Source organism: Macrotis lagotis, chromosome 2 (assembly GCF_037893015.1).
Source record: "Macrotis lagotis isolate mMagLag1 chromosome 2, bilby.v1.9.chrom.fasta, whole genome shotgun sequence".
Lineage (NCBI taxonomy): Eukaryota > Metazoa > Chordata > Mammalia > Peramelemorphia > Peramelidae > Macrotis > Macrotis lagotis.
In genome coordinates, this window is record NC_133659.1 from 334,962,231 (window position 1) to 334,989,724 (window position 27,494).

General features: G+C 43.7%; 1 protein-coding gene across 5 annotated transcripts in view; it reads left to right on the top strand.

Annotated features, from left to right (window-relative positions):
* The window catches only part of EFCAB6 (EF-hand calcium binding domain 6), a 239,117-nt gene that overhangs the window by 26,853 nt on the left and 184,770 nt on the right, over positions 1-27,494 (top strand). For 3 of the 5 annotated variants that reach the window (XM_074227120.1, XM_074227121.1, XM_074227122.1), the window contains exons 1-2: positions 6,453-6,483; positions 10,767-10,828. In XM_074227120.1, coding sequence (XP_074083221.1) covers positions 10,803-10,828 — 26 coding nt within the window. In that variant the 5' untranslated portion in view covers positions 6,453-6,483; positions 10,767-10,802. Of the gene's footprint in view, positions 1-6,451; positions 6,484-10,766; positions 10,829-27,494 lie in introns of those variants that run through there. The other 2 variants (XM_074227117.1, XM_074227119.1) reach the window with 2 other exon arrangements.

Consider the following 27,494-nt stretch of genomic DNA (forward strand, 5'->3'; position numbering starts at 1 on the left):
CCTGCTGTTTATTAATTGCCATCACCAGACTTCAGAGGCAATTCCTAAGAATTCTAGAGCTTGGCCCTCAGAAGTCATTTACATCAAACCCATTTTACAGAGAAGGAAAACCAAGGGAAGGGAAGGGACTAGGCTGAAGCAGGAAGCCTGCAGTTTTTCTGCTGAACCTCCCAATGGATCATGGGCCACACCCAACAGTGGTCATGTCACAGTCCCCATTGGGCTAGATCATTGATCCCAAAGGGAAGCTAAACATCTCAGACAAAAACAGATGGCCAGATAACATCAAGGCTGGGCAGGGAATTGGACCATCATGCTCTAGGCTCCCATGGTTGAGAATTAGAACCCAGAATCCTGACCTTGTCTTACCCAGTTGTGCAGGAGGGAGCACTTTGAAGGCTCACCTCTGAGCAGTGCCTCCTATAAAAGGAAAACTCAGTTGTTAAAGGCATTACTTACACCATGCAGCTCTGGCCCTCTGATTGACTTGGACCTGGTTCCTTTCCAGGATATTTTGATTCTGGTTTTTGAACAGCAAATGAGAAGTAGGCTGTCATAGGGGATCGAGAACTGGCCTTGGAGTCAGGGTTCAAGTTTTGCCTCTGATACCCACCTCAAGACACCTCAAGAGATGGGGTCTCAGGGGCAGAAAAGCTGCTGAGCTGCATTGGGGAGGCCAGTAGGCCTTCTCTGTGCCGACTGACTACCTCCTTTGATCCACTGTGGTGGATGGTGCCGTAACAAGAGTTCACATCTTTCTGGGTGGTTGATTTACTCTTTGGCACATCTCGTTCCTCCCAAGTCTGCCAGGGTAGGTGGTGCAAGTTTTCTTTTCAGAAGATCATGAAGCTCAGCAAAGACACTCCCTTGGATGAATACATTCTGATGCAAGCCACCATATCCTGTCTTCAGGTCAAGAGCTGTGGCCTCCAGTGGAGAAGGGACAGAGACATGACCCAAAGTCTCTTGTCCTTGCCTTCCTTAGATCACATTCTGCTAATAACCAGTTGTCTCCAGATGACAGGATGGCAGTGATAGCATAATCCTAAATGCCCTCAAATATTTAGAATCTAAAGAGTCTCATGGATGTGTTCATCTCAATTCCCCAAGCAGATCAGAAACTCCTTGCCAGCAAGGATTGGGAAAGGGTTTGGAGGATGGAGCAGCTGAGACTTAAGGAAGTTGGGCTGCTTATTCCCTTCCCCTCTAAAGGGGACCAGGAGTTATGTCATGAACTTTGATGGAACACTTTTTCCTCACCCCCCTCCCCCGTCCCCCATCCCCATTCTCTTTTCTACATTTTCCCATGTGTTTGTGCAGTCCAGGTTCCCTCACTTTACCCAAGCCCTTAGGTTCAAGTCTGAATCTGGGGATACATTTGTTTCCTTGGTCTATGGAGAACGCTGGTTTTTTTTTCCTTCTGTTTGAAGGAGCTGAAACTCACAGAGCTTAGAATTCCTCTAACAGAGTTTCAAGGAAGTAGTTAACTCTAGACCCAAAGCAAGGGGATGATGATTTGTGTGATTTATGTACAATAGGCATTGCATTTCCTGCCTTCTCAATGGATGGAGAGAATTTGGAAATGAACCTAAAAACATATTTAAAAAGGAAAATAAAGGGAAGTAGGGATCTGGAGCTGCAGGGCACCTGGCACAGCCCTTATTGTTGCAGTTCATCTACTGCCATTAGGCTCTCGGAGCCCAGCAGTTGCTCACTGTCCCGGGCTCTGCATTGGTGTCTCTTCTCCCCATTCTCCCCATTTCCTGTTTTGACATGGTCCCTCTTTTTCCAATAATGACAAGGAGGACCAACTTAAGGGAGTTTGCTAACATTCCAGCCCTAGAAAGCATTTGAATATCTGGCAGGTTCACAGCTTTGTTCCCAAGACTTAGGCCCCTACAGCCTCCTTATGGGTTATTGGTGAGTGATCAGAGAGGCCCCTCCAATGGATATCACCTCTCATCAGGTGGTTGTCTCCTCTTCGGTAGTCAAGTTTCTCCCTTGAGTCTTCTACCCAAAGGCAGACTGCAGAGGGCAATAAGGAGCAGGAGCAGGATTTGAACCCAGGTCTTCTGAGTTCCAAATTCAATACTTCTCCTAAGGTAGACTTAGCCTGCAAACAGCCTGGTTTTCCAGATGTTCTGGACTTGTGTCCATGGGCTTTCCTTGGGAGCAGCTATTTAAAGCTTGGCTTATGCCAAGACATTATAGAGAGTAGGGTCCACAGAACAAGTTCCATTCACTTCTACTTGCATCTGCCATTTTTAGAGGACTCATGCTGCCTCTGTTGTTTCTCCTGGGGCTAGGCTGGGGGCCAGCTCCTCTGCATTTCTGCTCTCTGGCATCATGGCTGGGCCCTGGACCTATGACTCTCTGTCTTTGCCATTCCCAGGCCTGAGAAACCTTCACTGCTCACCTTTACCTCTAGGAAGGACAATAGTTAACATAAAAGAGTGTTGTGTAGCTAAAAGCTACACATAATCACATCTGAATCTTTCCCCCAGCTCTGGGAAAGAGGGACTGTGATTATCCCCAATTTATAGATGAGGAAACTGAGGCAGATAGAGGTGAAGTGACTTGTCCAGGGTCACACCCTGTCAATGAGAACAGAATTCAGGTCTTCCTGACTCCAGGCCCAGTACCAGATAAAGATGTGCTAATGTGATATCTTCTGTTAGCTCCCTGACCCCCATGAAGGTGATTTATTTTATATATATTTTCTATTTATTTATCTGTCACTATGGTGTATCCCACTCGGAGACTGTCAGCTCCCTGAGGACAAGGAAGCTTCATTTTTGTCCTTGTCTTTGTAGTCCTAAAATCATTCCTAACACAGAGTAGGCACTTAAAGCTCCCAGTTTTTGAATGCTTTGACTTTCCTTGTTGGGCAAACTGCATATCGATTAGGCTACAGAATCAGTGTTCCCTAATCCCTCTTGATGGACATAGGATACCCAACACATCCCTGGACTGGGAGAATTAACCATGGAAACACCTACCACACAGCTTATCTCGGGAGGCTCACGCTCTTTGCCAATTCTGAACATCAGATGACAACTTGGTTCTCACACTCTAAGCTCTGTGAGCCAGTTGGCACTGAATCCCTGAAGCTTCAGCCTTTAAATCTGTTTCTTCACCATTGGGGAAGGCTTGAAGAAAAGTATGCTGGGAAGAGCTGAACCTGTGTGGAAAAAAAATAAAAAAAATCAGATAGTAAACTCTTTTTTCTGTGTCAGTAGCTGGGGACTGGCTGGGTTGTTGGGGCCTAAGTTTTGGGAACAAAGCTGTCCTGGATGCCAAGAGATTCTTTTCTTCAAGTCTTACTCTATCCTTGGGACTAAGTAGGCATCATGGGGCAGACTTCTCAGGTTCAGAAGAGCCTTCTCAGATTACCCATGAGGAAAGGTGCCTAAGGGTCCAGTGATGGGAGGAAAGGGCCCATGGAGCTCCCTGTAATGGAGTCACCTGCCTCTGGGATTTCCCCTTTTCCAGGCTCTGGTAGAGTGGAAGCAGCAGGAGTCTGCTCATGGGGAGTCACTTGACATGTTGGAGCCTTGATGCTCTCTTGAGTCCTCCCCAGAGCCAAGCCACACATCATCAACCAACAAACCTTTCTTGAGTAGAGGAAGAAATGGCAAGTTGCTCCAGGATCTTTGCCAAGAAAGTCCTCAATGATATTACAAAGAGTTGCACCTGCCTGGAATTTACCTGACTCAAATGGCCAAAGTATGTTGACCAAGAAGTGACCAGAAAAGGAAGAGAGGGGGTTGCTAATGGGAGTGTGCCCCTGGCTTAGGGGAGGAGTACAATTGTCTGGTTTTGTATTGGCATGTGAAAGTATCTGGGAAGAAAAAACCTGGGGAGTGACCTGCCCAACTTTACAGATCTTCAAATGCTTTCTAGGGTTGGAATGTAAGCAAACTCTCTTACAGTGAGATTTCTGTTTCCCTGATGCTTCAGAGAACCTGGCACTGAGTAATCACCCAATTAGTGTTTATTGATTGGCCTTCCTGCTCCAAGAGGGTGAAGGATGGCATCAGAGGAAAGGTCATGGGCTCTTAGATTATAAAGCAGAGTGTCTTGAGGCATGAGTCCCCTAGGACATGGATGGATGCATGAACTGCCATCTTTACCAAGGGGCATTGGCCCTATCAGGGACAGCTGTGTCACAGAAAGTGAAAAAGCCCATTCCACTGTCCCCATTAGCTGTATGACCTTGACACTTGAACACCTACTGGAGGAGAGTTTGGTCTCATTCTCCAGGAGAGAGTGCTTAGCAAAGTGCTAAAGTGAGGCGCTAGGAGGAAGGCTTTTACCATTGGGGGGGTCAGTGAACTGGGTTTTAAAGGTCTGGTAGGAATTGAGCAGGTGAAGGAGAGGCAGGGGAAGCCCTACTGGTTCTGCCTTTTGCTAGCCATGTGCCCTTGGAGTCTGGGACTCAGTTTCCTCCCATGTATAACTGAGAAAGCTGAAATGTATGGTTGACCTTTCCTTGAACATCTCTGCTTTCTAGCCTCTGGGCCTTTGTTGACCTAGAATGGTTTCTTCTTGGTACTCACCTTTTCCCATTGACTTGGAGATGGGAGATGAAGTTCAGGTCCAGTTTGGCTGAAATGCAGGGAATGCAAAAGGAGAGTTATAGATTCTAACTGTCTAAGTCAGTAGAGGTCATCTAATCCAATCCTCTCATTTCTTGATGGAGGAAAAAGAGGGCCAGAGTCTGGAAATGTACATTCTGGATGTTGGGAAGGTAGAAATGGAGGGATCTGACAACCAATTGATATGGAGGTGGGAAGGAAAGTCAGGGTATCACCCAGATGGTGAGCCTGGTGACTGGCAGAATGGGGGGTGAGTAACCTTGATAGTACCAGTGAAATTAGGAAGAGGGGTAGTATTGGGGAAAAGATAATTCAATTTTGGAACCAAGGAGTTTGAGATACTAAGGAGGCATCTTATTAGGGATAACCTTAGGCAGATGGAGGGGTTAACTCAGGCTGAATATGTACATTTGGCAATCCATGGAGTTAAGTGCCTTCCCTCATTCATCCTCTGGTTTTTTTTCTGTCCTTTCTTGAAGATGACCATGCCATCTTTGAGGTGATGCCCTGATAGGCACATGAATTGGATTGGAGTGAGTGGGGGCTGTGCTAAGCCCCCAGTCTCACTTTTTCCCCCAGAGTCATCTGGGTCCAATCAGGATGACTGGAGATAGCCCTGGATGCAAGGCTTTCAGGGCTAGGTGACTCCTCCAAGGTCCCATGGCTAGTGAGTGTCAAGTGTCTGAGGTCCAATTTGAACTCCCGTCCTCCTAACTCCAAGGCCAGGGCTCCATCCACTGCCTCATCTAGCTGCCCCGTCTCCTCTATCTTCTTAGTATGTAGGGGTTTTCAGGTTCTCTCTCTCTCTCTCTCCCTCTCCTTCTCCTTCTGTCTCTGTCTCTTTCTCTGTGTCTCTCTCTCCCCGTCTCTTTCTCTCTTCTCTCTGTCTCTATTTCTCTTTCCCTCTGTCTCTCCTCTCTTCTCTCTTTCCCTCTCCCTGTCTGTCTCGCTCTGTCTGTCTATCTGTCTCTCTCCCTCCCTCTGTTTCTCTCCCCCCCCCTCTTTTCTCTGTGTGTCTGTCTCTCTCCTCTGTCTCCCTCTCCCTCTGTCCTTCTGGCTCTCTCTCCTTTCTTTTCGCTCTCTCTCTCCTCTCTCTTTTCTCTGGGTCTGTCTCTCCTCTGTCACTCTCCCTCTCCCTCTCTCTCTGTCTCTGTCTCTCGACGCCTCGGCCGCTCCCGCTGTCCTGTCCCCACGGGATGGGAGGCGGCCCCCCCAGGCCGGGCCCTCCAGGCCCCCCCCAGGCCGGGCCCCCCAGGCCGGTCGCCCCCAGGCCGGGCCCCCCAGGCCGGGCCCTCCAGGCCGGTCGCCCCCAGGCCGGGCCCCCCAGGCCGGACCCCCCAGGCCGGGCCCCCCAGGCCGGTCGCCCCCAGGCCGGGCCCCCCAGGCCGGTCGCCCCCAGGCCGGGCCCCCCAGGCCGGTCGCCCCCAGGCCGGGCCCCCCAGGCTGGTCGCCCCCAGGCCGGGCCCTCCAGGCCGGACCCCCCAGGCCGGTCGCCCCCAGGCCGGGTCCCCCAGGCCGGGCCCCCCAGGCCGGACCCCCCTCACCGGCCCGGCCGCTCTTTTCTGTTGGCGTCTTTCTGCGGCTCGGACGTTGGAGCTCCTCGCGTGCAGGCGGTTGGGGGCGGTGCTTCCCGCCTCGGGACTCCGCCGGGACCAATCCCCGGTCTGCCGGCGTCGGGCCCCTCCCCCTCCCCGGCGGGCCGGGCCAATCGGCGAGAGCTTCCGTTGCCTCGGCAACCCGGCCGGGACGCGAGAGCCGGGGCTCGGGGCGGAGGGCTTCCGGCGGCCGAGGCGCGAGAGGCTGGGGCCGGGCTCGGGCTGGGGCCGGGCTCGGGCTGGGCCGGGAGTGGGCGGCGCGGGGGGCGTGACGGAGCGGAGCGAGGCGGGTAGGTGCGGGGTGGGCGGCAGCCGAGGGGTGGGGAGCAGGGCGGGGCCGGGGGGCTGGGGGGGGGCCGCGCCCCTCGGCCTCGTGCCGCCGTCCCCGGAGGGCGCGGGCCGCTGGGCCCCGAGACCCGCGGGCCCGCCCCGCCTGCCCCCCGCGGCCGGACCCCGCGGCCCGCCCGGGCCCCACAGGGAAGCCGGGCCTCGGGAGGCCACTCCCTGGGGCGAGCCGTGGCGTGCCCGGAGGTGATGCGGGGGCCCGCGGGCCACCTGAGGAGAGCGGGCGGGCCTGGGGTCCCCACCAGCCCCGGGGGCGCCTCGGAGAGCTCAGCGCTTCTGCCAGGCCCGAAACAGGCCGGAGACGGTGGGGCCGGACTCCGGCCCGGGGCCGCGGCCGCCCCCCGTTGGCCCCGCTGTGAAACGGGAACTGGGTGTTCGGGCGGATTCCCTTCAGCCCCAGCGTCTGCGGTTCTAGGTTCCAAGTTCTCTTTTGGCTCCCAACCCCGCGGTTCTGTGGGTCAGTGAATCAGTAACCCACAAAGAGCGCATGTTTCCCGAGGGCCCGGTCCCCCGCCGTTTGCTTGCATTGTCCCCCTCAAGGGGAGATCTCTGCTGGTAAATACTCCCCCAGTGCTCCTGAGCACGGGCCGGGCCCCAGGAAGCCTCTCAGAGCCCTAGGGCCCAGCTGCCCAAACCCAAGAGCCGCCGTCTAAGAGGCATCAAAGGGCACAAGGACTGGCCGGTATGGTGGCAGAGGCATCATGGGCCATGGGGGGTTCCCTCCTTTCCCCCTCCCATTTTCTCATGCCCTCAGGATTATCATCTATTCTTGTTCTTCCCTTTGGCCGTAGCAGCCAGAGATTCTCACTTGTAGTTTTCGGTCCCTGGAACCTCACAAGGAGCCCATGCTTGCTCAATGCTTATTGCTTTCACAATTGATGGAGAAACTTGGGGACTGAGGTTCCTAGATGGGGTTTAGCCATGAACTCATTGTAGAGGATTGGGAAAGGGACTTTTCCTCTATAGAACAGTTTCTCCATTTGTAAAATGAGTAGGTTGAACCAGGTCAGGCTCTACATTGTGGATAATCGGAGATTTTAGACAGAACACCTGTCAAAAGCCTCCCTCTGAGACCAATGTGCTGATGCTGCCATTTTGGGTTGGATGAGGCACATGTTCACTTGGGGTTTTTGATTCGGGTGTTCTCTGGATGCTGAGGCAGAATTGGGTTGAACTTTTGCTATGTATCTGATGGAAATAGCATCTGTTAGAGGTTGGAAATGGATATATGTCTGGAAGATCTATAAGTGGGTGCCCACGTCTTGTCCTGTCCTTATGAAGTCCTTCTGTAGGACAGATACCCCAAAGCGTTAGGGAAGGCGTGGCTGCTGCTCTCACTAGCTTCCCCTTCACGCCCCTGAAATGAATGCTGAGCAGAACTCAGTGAGGTTAGGTTTGTTTCCACCTCAGCCCTTTGTGGTTCTTGCCAGTGACCTTGCCTAGACCTGCCCATAGTATCTTCTTTTGTAACTAAGACATTTAAGTCATGGCTGTATCACAGCTATCTTTGGCTTCCTGCTCAATCAATCATTCAATCAATGACACTTCTGATGCAGGCATGGTGCCAGACAGTGACATGTGGTAGAGTCCATGCCTGGGAGGCACAAATAGTATCCGAATTAGGATTTGCACTGGATGAGTCTAACAGAGGTAGCCTGGGCACTCCTCCTTCGGGGACTGCCTGCTTCACCCAATGCTTTTTCAAGTGGTTAAAATCAAGATTCAGCAATACAAAATATCTTACACACAGATGTGAAATGTAGCATCTAGACTATGGAAAATGAACACATAGACTAAAGCACAAACATTATACTGGTGACATATAGAGGAATAGCAACAGGCATGCACTCTACTCAGTCTGTGAGGGATTGCACAATGTGAGGTGAGGCACAGCTTGCTGCTGTCTTAACCTCACATCTTTCAGTATTCGAGGCTAAAATTTGCAAATTCAGCTTTTTTTTTTTGTTTGGGAATATGACTGGAATCATACAAAAATTACTTATTTAACACCAGTGAACAGGTATTAATACTTATTTTATTTTATCTTATCATTATCAGAAGTGTGAGGTCAGGGGAAACTCTGCCTCCCCTACTTCCTCTAATTGCACATCCCTAATGCTAGATGCTGATGATATTAAAACAAAAACCCAAATGGTTCTTGCCCACAAGGAGAGGTGATAAATAAGATGACAAACTTCTTCAAGGCAAGGTTTATCTTACCTAAATATTGGACCAAAAATTCTTACTGCTCACAGCGCATGCAGAAAAAATGTTTGTTGAGTGAATGCTATTGTCTGTGTGTGTTTGTGTGTTTGTGTGTGTGTCATTGTGTGTGTGTGTCGTAGGAAGGACATAGCCTTGAAGGGAATAGGAGGCACATAATAAATTCTGTTGAATTGTCAAGTTGAAATATATAGTAACTATAGTCAGAATGGAGAGGCAGAATAGAGACAGAATTGGTCTTGGAGTCAGGAAGACCCTATTATAAGTTTACCTTTGACCTCTTCTGGCTGCACATATACAGTTTACCTTTCAAGGCTCAAGGCAGAGTGGACCCACATTGATAAACAAAAGATCTGGATTCAGATATGCATGGTATGTCCTAAAAATCGCATTGCAGTTTTAAGGTTTAATACTAAATATCTAATTTAATTTTATAATTTTAACTTAATAGCTAGAACATCTTGCATTTGTATGTGTCTATAAATATACATATTCATGTACTTTATTTTATACATATATATTTATATATATATGTATATACGTGTTTTATTTATACACACACACACACACACACACACAGAAACAGACTAGAGCATACAGAATAAGAGTATAAGGCAAATCCAGAGAGCTATGCAAAGAGGAACAAAGGAAGGATTCTTACTTTACTAAAGGACAGCTATTAGGGAAGTCTTCTCTGAAGAGATGACATTTAAACTGGATTTTAAAGGAAGGCTTATGTGGGTTCCAAGAAGCTTGGGAATTAGAATAGAGGTTTAGGTGGAATTACATGAATGGGGAGACTCATCAGTCTAGGTTCAGAAAGAGTAGTTCAGGCTATATACAGAAGCAGACCTCTGGGGCCCTGCCCACAATGGTGAGGAGAGGTTTTTTCCCTGGGGGGAGAGGGATTGGGACTATTCCTATGACCTCATTAGCATAGGGAATTTTCCCAGGAGGACAGGCTGGTTGGCCCCTGTTCTCTAATTTAAGAGATTAATATCACCAGCCAGGATGTTTCAGGGATGAGACTTGACTCCGAAGTTGGCTTCCTGTTCTTTATGTCATGTTGTCTTGCCTCCATAGCCCCTGCAGTAGAATATGTAAGGCTTTCCCAAACAAGGGGTCCAACATGATCCCTAAGAAAAAGACTGGAGGGCTCCAGTTGGATTATACAAATAGTTTAATGTTCACATTAAGGCAGTCACATTGAGGCTCCCATTGAGTGACCAGGCAACATGTTGAATTTCCTACTAAATCCCCTCAACCCCCACCATCATGGTTTAAAGATATCAGACAAAGGAGGAGGCATTATAAGATGTATTAGTGTGAATTGACTGATATTTTGGGTTTACTCTGCTCATCATTGGGATCAGATCCCAGGTGCCATATCAGTGCCATTTTGTCTGGAATCCTGAGCATATGAGATCTTATACTGGTCATTGTGATCATGCCCTGGTTAATGTTTTCTTTTGGCTTACGTTATTCTTGGTTTACATCACTCATAGCTTTCATTGATAGAGATTTCTAATTATTATTGATGATGTTTGTCCTTCATTCTTGAAGAAGACCATGACATAGGGAGGTGATGCCATGACAAGCACATGAATTGGAGTTGAGTGAGGGAGGGCTGTGCTAAATCACAAACCTCTCTTCTCCAGAGTCATCCGGGTCCAGTAGCCAGATATGAATCAGGATGACTGGAGATAGTCCTGGATGTGAAGCCTTCAGGGTTAAATGACTTGCCCAAGGTCAGTCAGCTAATAAGCATCAAGTGTCAGAGGCTGGATTTGGACTCCAAGGCCAGTGCTCTATCCACTGTACCACCTAGTTGTCCCTAAATTATTATTATGGCTTTCACTGATAGAAAATTTTGCTAGTAAACCTACATTATTCCTGGTTTAAGGGTCCACGCTATGGATTTCACTAATAGGAACCCCACACATGCTATCTTTCAGATGTCTTGAGTACCAGACTAATGAGTTCACCCTGTTCTTTTGTTTTTCAGAATTTTCAAATTTGAAATTATTAGGTCTTTTTGACAATGAAAGGAGGAGAAAGGAAAGCAAGGTAAGCATTTCTGATCCTTGTTGGGCCCTTACATTTCTGACTGTCTGTCCTATATACCTGTTTCAGTCTTCCTTGAAAACAGGTCACTCATTGATATTCCTTCGTGCCTTCATCCAATCCTCCATATCATCCAATGCAACCACTTACAGTATGATGAACCTACTGAATGCACATCACTGCAGGCTTTAGAAAGATGACCAAACAGTGCCAAGAAAAGGGGCCTGCTGTCATCGCAGTCATACTACAAATAGAAGCTATTTGGGGGGAATGGGAATGGACTTTTCATCTGTGTCAGGATCTCTCCATGTGGAAACAGCTATTCATCTGTAATTTCTACTCTTTTGACCTTTGCCTGGGGCACTAAGAGGTTAAGTGACTTAGCCCTAAGCATGGGTCAGGCAGGGTGGGCACTAGCTCCTCTGAATTCTAAGACCTGCCCTGTATCCACTGCCTCCACTGCTTCCACTGCCTCTCATACAGTGACTATTATACAGAAAATGCTATGAGATAAGAAGGAGAAGAAATCACTCTTGTCATTTGAGAAAGGTTGATGTGATAACTCATCAGGGAAAGCTTCCTGAAGTGGGGGGAGAGGTAGTCAGTCATCAAGTGTTTATGAAGTACTTTATATCTGCCAGATATGGGGCTAAGCTCTGGGCTTAAAAATACAAGCAAAGTAGAATACTGCCCTCAAGGAGCTTCCATTATAAAGGCAGAAGATAACACTAAAAAGGGGCTGCAAAGCGGGAAACAGATGGGGAAAGAAATCTGTCCCTGAAGGGTGAAGTCCAGAGAGTCAGACACACAACTGGGAGGATGGATAACCTTAGCTTGTCCCCCAAATGGAGGTCCTGGGAGGAATTCACTAAGGAGAGAAAGGGACCAGCATGGTGGAGACATGTTCCAGGCTGAGAAGGCAAGGATTGGCAATATTTTGACAAGGGATGACAAAGGGTATGAGATGGCAAAGGATGCCATTCCAAGTAGAATGAATGCAGTATGAGCATAACAAAAGGAAAATAGAAATAGTAAATAGTAACAATAGAGAGAAATGGAACAGGTATTTTTTGAAGGAGCTAGGGGAAATGAGTTCTATTTTGGATGTGAGTTGTAGATTTTCGCTGTATGGAAAGCTTGGATGAGAAAGTCACTTAGATTCTTCTAATGCTGCCATTTTGTTATTTTTTAATATTTTATTTATTTTTAATATTTAATATTTATTCTAATTTTATACAAATGTTTTTTATACATTAATAAAATATTCTTGTTTAAGAGTAAACAAAGTACCCCCTCCCCCCAAAATATAGATTCGCTTGAGCGATAAAGGGGAGAGAAAAAAATTAAAATAAAAAAATAATAGTAATAATTGTAGGTATGGCCAGGTGGCGCAGTGGATGGAGCACCAGCCCTGGAGCCATGAGCACCCGAGCCCACATCTGGCCCCATACACCCAAAAAATCACCCAGCTGTGTGACATGCAAGCCACCCCAGCCCCACTGCCCTGCAAAAACCAAAACAAAAAAAAAAAAAGACAAAAAAAGACCCAAAATAAAATAAAATAGTAATAATAGTAGGGGTGGCTGGGTGGCAGACAGAGCATTGGCCCTTGAGCCAGGAGCACCCGGGTCCAAATCTGACCTCAGACACTCAACGATCACCCTGCTATGTGGCCCCAGGCAGGCCACCCAGCCCCATTTGCCCTGAACCCCCCCCCAAAATAATGATAATAATAAAAAATGTGCTTCAGTCTTTCTTCCAATACCAACAACTCTGTCGTGGGTGGATCACATTCTTTATGATAAGTCCATTGTAAAAGTTACTTCCATATTTTTCCACCATTGCCATTGCCGATTGCAACTCCCTCCTTTCGTATTTCTCCACTACCATATACTATATTTTCTCTCTTCTTTCACTCTGACTCTGCTGTAGGGTCACTGAGTGGCGCAGCAGACAGATCCCTGGTCCTGGGGCCAAGAGGCCCCGAGCCCCCCTACCATCCCTTAGGCCCAGCATCCACCTGGTCCTATGGTCCCGGATAGGCCATCCAATCCCAGCCCCTTGCAAGAAGTAAAAAAGAAAATGTGTTATATCTGACCACTCTCCCACCATGGTCCATCCTCTCTTCCTTTATTCACATCCCCACCCCTTCCCCCTGCTCCCCCTTCCTTCTTACTCCAGATGCCTATACCCCATTGAGTATATATGCTGTTTCCTCTCCTAGCCACCTCTGATGAGAGTGAAGATTCCCTCATTCTCCCCTGTCTTCCCCCTTCCATATCATTGTAATAGCTCATTGTAATAAAGAAAAATCTTCTTATATGAAATATCTTGGCCTCTTCCCCCTCTCCTTTTTCTTTCTCCCATTACATTTCCCTTTTTTCTATTGACTCCATTTTTACACCATATTTTATCTTCAAATTCAGCCTTCTCCTGTGCCTCAACTATAAAAGCTCCTTCTACCTGCTCTATTAACTGAGAAGGTTCATATGAGTATTGTCAGTGTCATTTTTCTATGCAGGAATACATGCAGTTCGTCATCATTAAGTCCCTCATATTATCCCCCTCTCCTCCAATCTCCATGCTTCACCTGAGTCCTGTATTTGAAGATCAAACCTTCTGTTCATCTCTGGCCATTCCAAAAGGAACATTTGAAATTTCCCTGGTTCATTGAAAGTCCATCTTTTTTCCCTGGAAGAGGACATTCATTTTTGCTGGGTAGTTGATTCTTGGTTGCATTCCAAGCTCTTTTGCCTTCTGGTATATTATATTCCAAGCCCTACGAGCTTTTAATGTGGTTGCTGCTAAGTCCTGTGTGATCCTGACTGCAGCTCCATGATATTTGAATTGTGTCCTTCTGGCTTCTTGTAATATTTTTCTCTTTGACTTGGGGGTTCTGGAACTTGGTTATAATATTCCTAGGGGTTGGTTTTTTGGGGTATCTTTCTCAGGGGTATCGGTGGATTCTCTCCATTTCTATTTTGCCCTCTGCTTCTAGGATATCGGGCAATTTTCCTGTAGTAATTCTTTGAAAATGATGTCAAGGCTCTTTTCCTGATCATGACTTTCAGGTATTCCAATAATTTTTAAATTATCTTTTCTAAATCTGTTTTCCATATCAGTTGTTTTTTCAATGAGATGTTTCACATTTTCTTCCAATTTTTCATTTTTTTTTGGTTTTGAAGTAATGAGTCCTGATTTCTTGTAAATTCATCATTCTCCCTGAGTTCTATTCTTTGTCTGAAGGATTTGTTTTCCTCAGAGAATTTTCTTATCTCTTTTTCCATCTGGCCAGTTTTGCTTTTTAAAGTATTCTTCTCCTCAATAACTTTTTGAACTGTTTTATCCATTTGACCTAAGTTGGTTTTTAGCATGCTATTTTCTTCAGCATTTTTTTGCATTTCCTTGACTAGGCTGCTGACTTCATTTTCATGTTTTTCCTGCATCTCTCTCATTTCTTTTCCCATTTTTTCTTCTAACTCCCTCATTTGATTTCCAAAGTCTTTTTTGAGCTCTGTCATAGACTGATCCCAATTTCTGTTTTTCTTGGAGTCTTTAGATGCAGGTGCTTCCTCATCTTCAGACTGAGTATATTGAACCTTCTTGGGATCATAGATAATGTATTTCTCAATGGTGTTACTCTTTTTTTCTCTGTTTGCTCATTTTCCCAGCCTAAGCCTGTTTTGGGGGTGTTTCCTGAGCTTTTGGGACACTCCCACAAGGGTCTCTTGTCATTATCTTGGCTCCACCCCCATTCTGTTATTCTTTGGGCAGGCGTGTGATCCCTGGGTGGTTGGACAAGGGACTGGGGAAACCAGAGTGTGAGACAGTAAAGTTGAATTGATCAGATTTTCTTCAAGATGATGAAGAAAGGAGAGATCAGAGTATGAATGCTGAGCTGGGAGAGCAGGGAGCGATGGAAGACCCTAGGTAGAGAGGGTGAAGAAGAGGTGAGGTAGGATTGTAGTGGAGGGAGAGAGAAATTGTTTAGGAAGCTGATGACCTGGAAGGCTGGATTGTGAAATTTGAGGGGATAGGTGAGGTCAAGGAGTGTCTTATAGGCATGGGGAACATCTTATGAAGAGTTTTGGAGATGGGAGGAATGTTATGGAGGTCCTCAATTCAGCCCATATTTGGTAATGTGGTAGGCATGATGGTATATAGCCATCAATGAAGGGAGTGATAGGAAGTACCTCCCTTGCAAGGTCAAATTGACAAATTCTGGTTACTTAAATGGGGGATAAAGGCAATTGAAGAACCTACCTCTACCTTTCTTCTTGCACTAGAGAAATGTTCTTTAATGGGTCAGGAGTGGAGAGCCTGGCTTCCTCAAAGGCAGTGCCCTCTTTATGCAGTGCTGTGGGATCCAAGAAGGCACATGGCTCTGTCATGTAATGGGCCTTCAATGTCTTCCTGACAAACTGCTTTTCTTCCTCTAGCAGAGTTAACAGTGTGGACAGGCAGTGCTTCACCTCAGAGGACATAGACCTGGGAGGGAACATGTGATTCAGCTTGTGACCTGGTCTGACTAGAAGTAGTGGACAAGATTTCAGGAGTCTAGCTTCATTGTGTCTCCTCCCTTCTTCTCCTTTTTCCCCTTCTCCTACTCTTCCCCTAGTCTATCCCTTTCTTTCCCCTTCTTCCCCTTCCTTTTCTCTCCACTTTCCTCCAATCCTATTCCTTCTTTTCCTCTCCCACACCTCTTCCCCCTGCACTTTCTCCTTCTCCTCTTCCCCTTTCCTTTCCCCTTTATGATTTTTCTCTAACTTTTCCTGGAAACAAGAGTTCAGAGACAGTTTTCCTACCTTCCTTTTCTTTGAGTGGTCAAGACAAACTCTGGGTCTCCATCCTCCTTTGCCTTGATTTTTGTCTTGAAACTCTTCTAAGGGAGCTCTCAGTTTGCCAATTTGCTTGCCTGTGTTTGTCTATTTCTATCAGTCTATTTGTCCCTTTCTCTCTTATAGTACCATACACCAAGAAATGCCCTTATGAGCCTTGGAGAAGTATTTCAGAGCCATCTTCATTATAGGAATAATTGTTTGCCTTTTATTCCTAGGATTATGGCTAAGCATTATTAGGCTAATGATTCCCCTGATGAACCGCACATACCAGATTGGTATATTCACTACTGAGCTAAGTGTCACTGTGTCCATGGGGCTGTTAACAGAAGATGAAAAGTTCAACTAGATCACTTCAGAAGGGGAAGGGGTTCCCAGAATGTGGGAGTCCCAGTCTTGTTCAATCAGTATCCTCCTCCTTTCACCAGGCATGATCTACTGTCTAGATACTGCCCTCAACTCTACTTATATAGGGGATTTTTTCTGCATATTCATGGGTGAGAGTGATGATATGAGTCATATGATCACTACAACATAATTCCAGCCCCCATCCAAGAAACAATGACTGCTAGTTGACTGTCAACTCAGAGGAAATTCTAGACTCAATTTTAACTCCATTTTTAGAAACTCATTTAAAAGAAAAGACCAATAAGCTTCTCTTTCATATGGCTTAGGAGCCCCCAGTTGGGGAGAAGAACTCTCCATACCTGTACTGACTATTCAGAGGGTTTGTATGCCTCTTTGTTTCTGTCTTTCTGTGTCTCTGCCTAGCATGCCTTATTGTCTCTCTCTCTTTTTTTACAATTCCCTACTCACAAATAATAAAACACACAAACCATAAGTAGTTATGATCAATCAAAACTTTATCTAAGCCTGCAGTCAAACTCGTTAAACAGAAAATGTAAACAACTTTAAAGAACAGGAAAACTTTGAAATCAACATCTGCCCCCAAAGGAAGGGGGGGGGGTGAGGGGGAAAGAAGGAGAGAGAGGTTTCGCCTTCTTTGATTGGTTAGTTCTGATTATGCTCTAGATACAGCTTGCTGCTGTCCCTTGGGGCTACAGGGTCCTAGATGGGACTCAAATACCAGCCAAGCTGGTTTTCTCTCCTCTCCTCATTCCAATCAGCTGGTCAAGCCCTGATGCCAATCTGATACCCCTCCTCCTTACTTAGCCCCTTGTGAGTCCTATTTTTGAAGTTCCTCCTGCCAGGCAAAGAGGGGGGGCATGGAAAACAAAACCAGATGCTGCTACTCAGTCTTTCTTCAGGCTGTGGGCCAAAGAATTTCATTTTGTTTAGCAGGAACTTCTTTTCCTCTGTGTGCATTTTCCTCCCTCAGAGAATAGTGCAGGACTATATGAAAATCTCAGAGTTTATATTCTGATTGTTTCTAGAGAAAAATTGTAGTTATTTTGTGGGTTCATTTTCACTGATATGCTGCGAAAGACCAAAGAAGACTGAAAAGATCTCAGGATGTGGAGATCTCAACCGATGTGGAGATGCTATAGACTCAAGAGTGGAAGCCTCACTGACAAAGCTTGAGGTTGCCGAGTAGGTGGCTGGAACATAGACTGCTCATTGTGGGAGGAATAGACAGTACTTCTGGAAAGGAAGGTTGGACCCCAATCATGGAAGGTTTTTAGTGCCAGATTGAAGTCTGGAGTGAATCAGGAGGTCCTGAATTCAAATTCTGCCCCAGACCCTTACCAGGTATTTGACTAGGACAAGTCTGACTTAGTTTTTCCAACTGTAAAACAGAGGTACCTGCCTTGTTGTGAGGACAAATGAGATCATATTTGTAAAGTTCTCAGCATATAATATATGCTTCATAAAGGCTTTGCCTTCTACATTTGTATTTTAGCTAAATTTTTGAGCAGGAAAGCAATGTGGTCTTACCTATACTGTAAGATTATTTTGGAAGCTAGAGAGGGAAGGGACAGAAAACAGGGGAAGTAATTGGAAATTGGAAATGAAATGCAGGTTTTGAGGAATAGTCTGTAGGACAATTTGATTATCAAACATGTGGTTAGAGAATGCCTGATACAGATATGTACCCACATAAACTTGCATTCTTGTGCACATGTTCTTATGTGTGTGTGTGTGGGGGGGCGTATGAATGTATGTATTTGTTCTTCATTCTCAAAGAGGACCAAAATGAGATCACTGATAAAGACAAGTTACAGGTTACAGTGTGTCCAATAGACTGATCTGAACATTATGAGCTCAGAATAATCTACCACAGATCGAGCACAAATATTTGGGATGAATTCTCTAAATTTGCTACTCTTGCAATTTTTTGAGCCACTTTCATTCTGCCTTGCTGGTAGAGCTCAGCATCTTCTCTGATACACCATGTTGGTGGTCCTGTGCCCAAGTCTCCCAGGCTGCACTATCAATACCAAAGTTCTTAAGAGAGACCTTCAGAGTATCCTTGTATCACTTTTTTCTGACCCCTCCACCCCACCAGTTGAGTGCTTGCTATGTGTGACATGGCCTGCCCTTGTAGCTGCCCTTTTTGCAGTAGTTTGAATGCTTGGCAGTTTAGCTGAGAAAGGACCTCTGTCTGGGATCTTTTCCTGCCAAGCCATCTTTAGAATCTTCTTAAGACAATTTAAATGGAAGTGATTCAGTTTGCTGACATGGAGCTGGTAGACTGTCTAGGTTTCATAAGCATACAGCAATGAGATCATCACAACAACTATGTAGACCTTTGGTTGGGAGTTAGTCTAATACAATACTGAGCTAGTTCTAGCCATGTGTACAATGCCAAGGTAAGGAAACCTACCTACAACATTCAAAACCTCTCTATTTGCTGTAACCAGTGGTTCCACATATGGATGGATGGTATGGTGCTGGCTGATGGAGCTTTAATATATTAAGCCTTACTAATTACAGTTTCATTGTTTTATGATAAATAAAATATGTATCATGAACATTTTAGAATTTATAAGTTCTTTATGTTCTGCCACAATGTAATTTTTCTGTTTGTCACTCTTGACCACATCCATTTTTACAGTTTACAGAAGGACATCATGATTGTCCTTCTTTCTTATAAAGATGCAACTGAATCATAATAAGTTCTATAATATTTCATTTTAATTGCAGGACTATGTTAAGTATGTTTCTTTTATAGGCTGAAACTTGGGGTTTTGCTTTCAAATTCAGTTATTTACTCTCTTCTATTTGTTGGACAAATTCAACTCTTTTTTTTTTTTTTAGGTTTTTGCAAGGCAAATGGGGTTAAGTGGCTTGCCCAAGGCCACACAGCTAGGTCATTATTAAGTGTCTGAGACCGGATTTGAACCCAGGTCCTCCTGACTCCAAGGCTGGTGCTTTACCCACTACGCCACACATTCAACTCTTTAACATCGATGGTTTTGATTTTTTTGTTTGTTTTTATTCTCCATCAAATTCTGTTATATTTCTTTCCCTTTCCTTTTCCCATTCTCTTTTTGAAAGAAAGTAGCATTCGCTGTAATTGCAGTTCATTATGCTTGAAACAATTTGATCCTAGTCATCTTCCTTCATCCTACCTTTCCAGACCAGACCCAAATCACTGGATCTTGTAGTCAGTTCAACTGTCATTTGTGGTTTGTATTGTTTGAGATGTCCCCTCTCTGAAGTCACCCACTGAGGCAGAGCCCTCTCTCCTTTCTAGTCTAGCTCAAATGAGAACATGGTTCACTCCTTGATCTTTCCTTCTTTGAGTCTGAATGACCTTTACTTAGAGTGATCCTATGTAAGGGGAAAAAAGTGCCTTTGTCTTCCTTCACCTTCACTTCTTGAAAACACAATTTATCTTTGTTTCCCATACCTCAATGATTCTTGAACAATATGAAACTTACTTGTCTTTCATTATTTAGCACTAAATCATCACCTAGCCCTTTTACTTTCTTGTTTCTTTTGTATTCTGTTTGCATTCCAAGGACCCAGTTCAACTCTGGCTTTCTCAAAAGAATGCTTTGAACTTATTATTTTATAAAGCATTATTCTTGCTTCTCCCTCCTTTCTCCTAATATAATAGTTGTAGGATAAAATATTCTCTGGTAGAACCTACTTCTCTTTGCTTTTTGGTATATCATATTCTAGCCTTTTCTTCCATTTCTCATTGTTGGTGATTAGGACTAGGTGATTGCTGCTAGAATTCCTTGGTATATGAGCTGCCTTTTTCTGGTCATTTGGAATAGTTTCTCTTTGATGTGAAAGCTCTGGAGATTGACTACTATTTGCATCAGTTCATTAGAGGATTACTCTCTGTTGGCATTCTGTGTCTCCTGTAAATTTACACATAGCCCCTTGATTCCAATACTTTTGCATAATTAAAAAATGATTTTCTGAACTGTTTTTATTTTTGCTTCATGTTTTCCAGGAAGGGCAATAATTTTTGTGCTCTCTCTTCATATTCTGTCTTCCAGGTTAATTATCTTTGCTTTTTGAGATCTCCCATATAATTCTGATTTTGTTTTCTTTTGATACAAATCATTATATTTGGAATGCCCTCATTTTAGTTTTCTGTTTTAGGATGAATGCTGTTTTGTTAAGATTTTCTGCTTTCTGTTCTAAACCATATATCTTCCTTTTTTTTTTTTTTTTTTTTTTTTTTGCAAGGCAGTGGGGTGAAGTGGCTTGCCCAGGGCCACACAGCTAGGTAATTATTAAGTATCTGAGGTCAAATTTGAACTTAGGTCCTCCTGACTCCAGGGCTGGTGCTCTATCCACTGTGCCACCTAACTGCCCCCACTTTTTTGAAAGACATTGGGGTTAAGGGATTTGCCCAAGGTCACACAGCTAGGTAATTAATAAGTGTCTGGGGCTGGATTTGAACTCAGGTTTTCCTGACTTCAGGACCAATGTTCTACCTTCTGCACCACCTAGCCGCCCCATATCTTATTTTCTTCATGAAAAGCTCTAATGTCACTCCTTATCTTTCTTTTTTTTAGTTTTTTTTTTTTGCAAGGCAGTGGGGTTAAGTGGCTTGCTCAAGGCCACACAGCTAGGTAATTATGAAGTGTCTGAGGTCAGATTTGAATTCAGGTTCTCCTGACTTCAGGGTCGGTGCTCTATCCACTGTGCCACCTAGCCACCCCCCTTATCTTTCTTAAATTTTTTTTTAGGCTTTTCCAAGTGTGTAGGATTAAAGTGGTCATCTAATTATTTTTCTCCCTAGAGTTCTAGTTGAAGTTATTGTATAATTCTGTTCGTTTTTTTTTCTGGAAATTTCTTCTTGATTTAAAAATATTTATTTTTATTAACTTAACAAGTAGCAAATAAAATGAGGATTTCCATATGGAAATTTAAAAGAAAAAAATGGACTGTATCTGAAACTGCAAGTCTCTACTCCATATAGTTTGCCTTTCCTTTTAAGCTTGAAATAAATATAACATTTTATTTTCAGATTTTTATAGCTGTCCTGTGTATGTTTCCTTCTGATCTTCTTTTATTCTTTGCATTTTAGAAAATACCCCACGGTCTTTTTCTTTTCTTTTCTTTAAAAACCCAGCTGCTAGGCTCTTGTTCCTCTCAATTCCTTCCTATTCCCATTAAAAATAAAATACAAAGAAAACCCTTGTAACAAATATTCACAGTGAAGCAAAATAAATCCTCACATTGGCCATATCTGGAAATATTAATCTCATTTTATGTTGATTCATGGGAGGGGTAGGATAACAGGTTATGATTGGAAAGTGATATTTCAAGGTTTAGAATACTGGAGGTGCTGCCATTCCATGGGACAGCAGATCTAAGGTGTGACTTTGTTGACTGATGATGAAATGGGGTAGGTAAGGAAAGATCCTGGAATGAAGAAGACTGAAGAATACTGCATTTGGGTTGAATCTGTAATACTGATGATGGTTGAAAAATGGAGAAAGATGGTCAGATAGATTGACATTTTTACAATTGTTTTAACTTTAGATGAACAATGGTTATTTTTTCTTTCTCCCACTTTACCCTGCCATTAAAAGAAAGGAAAAAAAAAAGAAAGAAAGAAAGAAAGAAAGAAAAACAAAACCTTTGTGAAAAATATGCATGGTCAAGCCCAACCAGTTTCCATATTAGCCATGAGTGAGTGTCTGGGTCTTGAGTCCATTCCTCCTCTATCAGGAGATGGGCAACCTTATCAAAAGTGCTCTGGTTGATTATCATTCTTTAGACTTTCATAGTAATGGAATACTGTTGTGCCTTAAGGAACGACAAAAGGGACAGTTAAAGAGAAATCTGAAATTCAGTTGTACAAACTGGTATAGACTGAAGTAGGAGAACCAAATATAGTAATATAGTAATGAGACAGATACCATATAAGTCAGAGAGAAAGTGGAGAGAGGGACTTGGAGCTGGATGGATAAGAGCAGTCAGGTGGAATTGAGGAAGCTTTCCTGGAGCAGGGGCTGTTGGAGGGTGGCTGCAGCAAAATACCCAAGGCCCACCAAGGGGGACCCCCGATTTTAGTCAGGAGGCTATGGAGAAAGCTAGAGATAAGTCAGCTCATTGTGGCAGAGACTACTTGGCTGGCTTCTCCCCTCCTTTTGGTTGGCTTCTTTCCCTGGGCTCTGGAGGCCTCTGTCGAAAGTTGGTGAGGCCGTGGGCCTAGCTTCCTTCTCTCTGGAGTCCACCAGGCTCGTTCATGTAAAGGGACAGACAGCAGGTGGCAGCAGCAGCAATAACATTTTTTCCTCTAACCAAATTTAAAGATGGAAAAACTCTGTGGGCGCTGCCCATGGTCATCCCAACACCTGTCTGGGCTTGGTCAGAAGGGCAATAGATCGCTGACGAGATTCCTTGTCTCAGGAGACAGGAGGAAGAATCCTCCTCCCTTGTTTGGTGGAAAACAGTCCTATTTGAGGAGGTGAGGGAGGAGGGAGCTGACCAGCTGGGCAGTCCTGGAGACCAACTTGGATGCTGACTGGTCTCAGTCCCAAGGACATCCTTGGTAAGCCCCTGAGGGCCGGAGGTGGCTGCTTTTTAAATTTGATTTCTCTTGTGACATTAATCTGACTTATCCAATTAAATCATTAGAATCTCTTCTAGAACCACTCTGTGGACACTTTTGCTTTACTTTGCAGACTTGGGGTGATGAGATGCTCACTGACTCCCAGGGTAGACCATTCCATTCTGGGAAAGTGCTAATTAATGACCATCAATCAACAGGCATTTGGTAAATACTGAGACAAAGAAAGGGAAAGAACCCAGATGAATAGGACAGACAACAGGCCAATAAACTGCTTATGAGATCTGAAGACGCCAAGGGGAAGTCTTCTCAGAGGGAAGGAGGAAGGTAGACTTGTTCACTCTTGAAGGAAACTAGGGAAGGCAGGAGGTGGAGATGAGGAGGAGAAGGGAATCTCTCTTGGCATGGGGAACAGAGAGGGCCACAGGCTGGAATCAGGAAAAGAGCACAAAGTTTGAACTTTATCATAGGATGCATGAAGGAGAGGAAAATGTAGAAAGACTGGAAAGGAAGGACGGGGCCTGAGGATTAAGCCCTCAAATCCCATTTAAAAAAATCTTAATAGTATTTTATTAAATTAATTCTTGTAAGATTTTGAGCTCCACATTTTTCTTCTTCCCTCCCTTTCCCCCCTCCCCAAGACAGCAAGCAATCTGATATAGGTTATACATGTCCAATCATGTAAAACAAAGTCATGTTGTGAAAGAAGAATCAGAACAAAAGGGAAACCACGAAAGAAAAAAGAAAAAACAAAACAAAAAAATTTGTTTGAAACTGCATAATTCTTTGTCTGGATGTGGATGGTATTTTTTTTTTTTATCACAAATCTTTTAGAAGTGTTTTGGATCACTGAGAAGAGCTGAATCTATCATAATTGATCATAATACAATGTTGCTATTAATGTACACAATATTCTCCTGGTTCTGCTCATTTCACTCAGTATAAGTTCATGGAAGTCTTTCAAAAGCTTTTTTGAAATTAGTCTGCCCGTGATTTCTTACAGAACAATAACACTCCATCACATCATATACCAGAGGTGTTCACTCATTCCCCAAATGATGGCTACCTCCCTCAATTTCTAATTCTTTGCCAGGAAAAGAGCTGCTATAAATATTTTTGTATTTGTGGGTCCTTTTCCCCTTTTTAATGATCTCTTCAGGATGCAGACCTATTAGTATTACTGCTGGATCAAAGGGTAAGTATAGTTTATAGTCCTTTAAGTGTAGTTCCAAATTGTTCCCCAGAATGATTCGATCAGTTCACAGCTCCACCAACAATATATTCATATCCTAGTTTTCCCATATCCCCTTCAACATTTTCCTTTCTTTTGTCATTTTAGCCAGATTGATAGGTGTGAGGTAGTACTCAGAGTTGCTTTAATTTGCCCTTCTCTAATCAATAGTGATTTAGAGTATTTTTTATATGATTTATAACTTTAATTTCTTTATCTGAAACCTGTTTGGGGTCTGACTTTTATGCTTATAAATTTGACTCGATTCTTTATATAATTTATAAATAAGGTCTTTATCAGAAGCACTGACTAAAAATTGTTACTTAGATGTTTGCTTTCCTTCTAATTATGGTTGCATTAGTTGTGTTTCTGCATTTAATTTAATCAAAATTATCCATTTTGAATTTCATTATGTTTTCTATTTCTTGTTTGTTCATAAATTCTACCCCTCTTCACAGATCTGATAGGTAAATTATTCCTTGCTCTCATAACTGGCTTGTGGTATCATTCTTTATGTCTAAATCATATGTTCATTTCAACCTTATTTTGCCATAGGTTATGAGATTTAAATCCCATTTTGATGCCAAATTTTTATGTTGACTTGTAAAAGAAATTTTTGTTGGGTGATCATCCCATAAAGTCTAGTATTACACTTTGTATTCCTTACAATGCTCACAGACTCACTAATTTTTTGAGTTGGACTCGGGTCCAATCTGTATCCCCAACCAACACCATTTTGAAATAATACTGTGATATACCAGTATATGCATTATAACAGACAAATTATAGTTGGATTGACATCCCAATAGCTGATCCATTAGCACATATCCTGAACAGGTACTTTGAGTGGATAGTGAGCTAGGACAGAATTGACAGGAGAAGGAAAGAAAGCTGAATGGCCTTTGTAAACTTACAGTGTGCTTTTTACAGCCCCAAACTTCTCCCTGAAACAGAAGGCCATCCATCTTCTTAGAGCCAGTTTTCTTTTATTTTAAGAACATTTTAAAAATAGAGACTTTTATTGCTATCTTTTCTTTCTACATTGCCTAGATTTATCCTTATATTCCTCCCTTACCCCACAGAGAGTCAGTCCATAGAAAAATAATTTAAAAAAAAAGAGAAAAGAAGCAAATAATTAGCCCACTGATCAACATGTTGAAAAAAAATCTGATGTTATATGTAAGGTTCACACATGAAGATCAATCTTCTACAAAGTGTGTGTATGTGTGAGGGTGGTATCTTTCTTTTATTGAACCCAATCTTATTCTGTATGATTATATGATATTGCATTTTAATCATTTTTTGGTGTTTATTCTTTCCATTTTCATTGTTGTACTGCATGTGTATAATATTGATTTCTTGACTCTGCTGATTTTATTTTGCATCAGTTCATAGAGATCTTTTCATGGTTCTCTTTATTCATCATATTAGCTAATTCTTCTAGCCCAGTAATATTGCATTATAATGCATGTGCCACTGTTTGGCCATTCCCCAATTAATTGCCATTTCCTTTGTTGCCAGTTCTTTGCTGTCACGAAAAATGTTTCTTTACAATTTTGGTGTATAGAGAGCCTTGATGACCTCATTGGGGATATTTGTCTAATAGTAGAATCTCTGGTTCAAAGGGTATAGACATTTTAGCTTTTATTTACATGATTGGGGGCAGCTATTTGGCACAATGAATAGAATGCTGGGCCAGGAGTCAGGAGAACTTGAGTTTAACTTTGGCCTCTAACTTGGGCAAATCATCTAATCTCTATTTGCCTCAGTTTTCTCAGCTATAAAATGGGGATAATAATAGCAGCCTTTTTTTCAGGGTGGTGGTGAAGGTCAAATGAAATTATGTTTGTAAAGTATCTAACAGGGTACCTGAAATATAATAAATGCTATATAAATGTTATTGTTGTTATTATTAATTCCATATAGCTTTGTTCAAAATGATTGGGGCCTACTCAGAACTTGCATCCAATATCTATCTGAGGATGTTGTTTGATTGAGGCATAGAATGCCACAGCTTCAAAGAAGTAAAGTTGGGGCAGCTAGGTAATGCAGTGGATAGAGTACTGGCCCGGGAGTCAGGAGGACTTGAGTTCAAATTTGGCCTCAGACACTTAATTACCTAGCTGTGTGGCCTTGGGCAAGTCACTTAACCCCATTGCCTTGCAAAATAACCTTAAAAAAACTCTCAAAGAAGGAAAGTTGAGGGAGTTGTAGACTGGCTGTTACTAGGCTGCAACACATCACTGGGCAAGAATTGCCCAAGGGTAAAGGGTAAAGGAAATTCCTAGAAAGATGTCTGACTAGAGGGAAAGATAACTGATGGACAGTCCCCACAGTCCACTCACTAGTAGTGCTGTTGGTTAGGGCTTTTGTGGAAGTAGTATGGGAAGACAAGTAGAGGAGTGGACATGGATGGGCTTCAGGATGTGCTCTGGGAGAGGACCCACATTGAGGAGTTCATGGACCTGTGGAATTATCAAAGTGACTCAGATCCTCCATCACATTGTGAAATCCTCCTCTGTCTCCCTATGGCAGACGCATGACTGCCCATAATACAGATTGGCATCTTGGCTGGGATACAACTTAGCACTTGCTCATCCATTTGCTGACCATTCCATTAATAACATTGTTGATATGGAAAAATCTCCCTGCCCTCATTCCATTGTCTCACCCAATACTGTGATTTTGTGGAACCAGTTAATAGCATTCGGCAAGGTGTGCCTAGATCCAAGAGCGAATGATATATCTGTGAGTCATGAGTTAAGATTTACCAAGTGTCTGTGCTAACCCTAGCACTGAACAGAAAACACAACTCAGTACTCTGACATGTTTCATCTTAAGGCAGTGTGACACACAGGTCCTCCTGGCTTTACATATAATCAACATTAAAAAGAAAAAAAACCTAAGCAAATATTACATTCCCTTTGAAAGATTTGTTTGGTATTTTGAGTTTGATCTTCAGTTTTCTCTCACAGTTTCTTTTAAGTGTATCCCTTGGGAAAAGGTAATTGCTAAGTGGAGGTTTGGGAGGAGGACTGGAGGAGGATTGTGGATGAAGGGGGAGAGAGGCTTGGCGGATGGAAGGTGGGCGGCTGTTCTGGCATATGGGACTGAATACCATTGAAACATAACTTCCCTGGCTGTCGAGATGGGTCAGTTTTTTCCTCATTTAATTTTCTGTAGAACATAATGTACAAGGACGCTTCACTAAAAGTTAGGGCCATGTAGAGTACACCACCATTTGGGTCATCTTGGACCTCAGCAAGCAGTTATCAGAATCATGGAGTCCTACTGATGACTTCTATGTACAAAATGGGATCCTAGGCAGCAACAGAGTCTGCTTTGGAGAATCGGGAACCATGAGGGGTGTGATGCTCACTGGTTGGATTGCTCATATGAATATTCACGGACTATTTAAATGCCCCATTTGCAGGTCTTTTGGCTACCCTTTTGCAAGCCAGGAACTTTTTGTATAGATATTCTCTTTTCCCTTTCCACTTTTTAAGCCTTAGACACTAAACTTAAATATAAGATTCAAGGTTTTCAGAGACTGCATTCTGGTCTTAAAGTATTTTATTTTCTGGCAAATTTAACAATTTTTCATGGCTTATCAGGGAAGTGAAGGGAAATGAAGTGTTCCTTGGGGGAAATGGC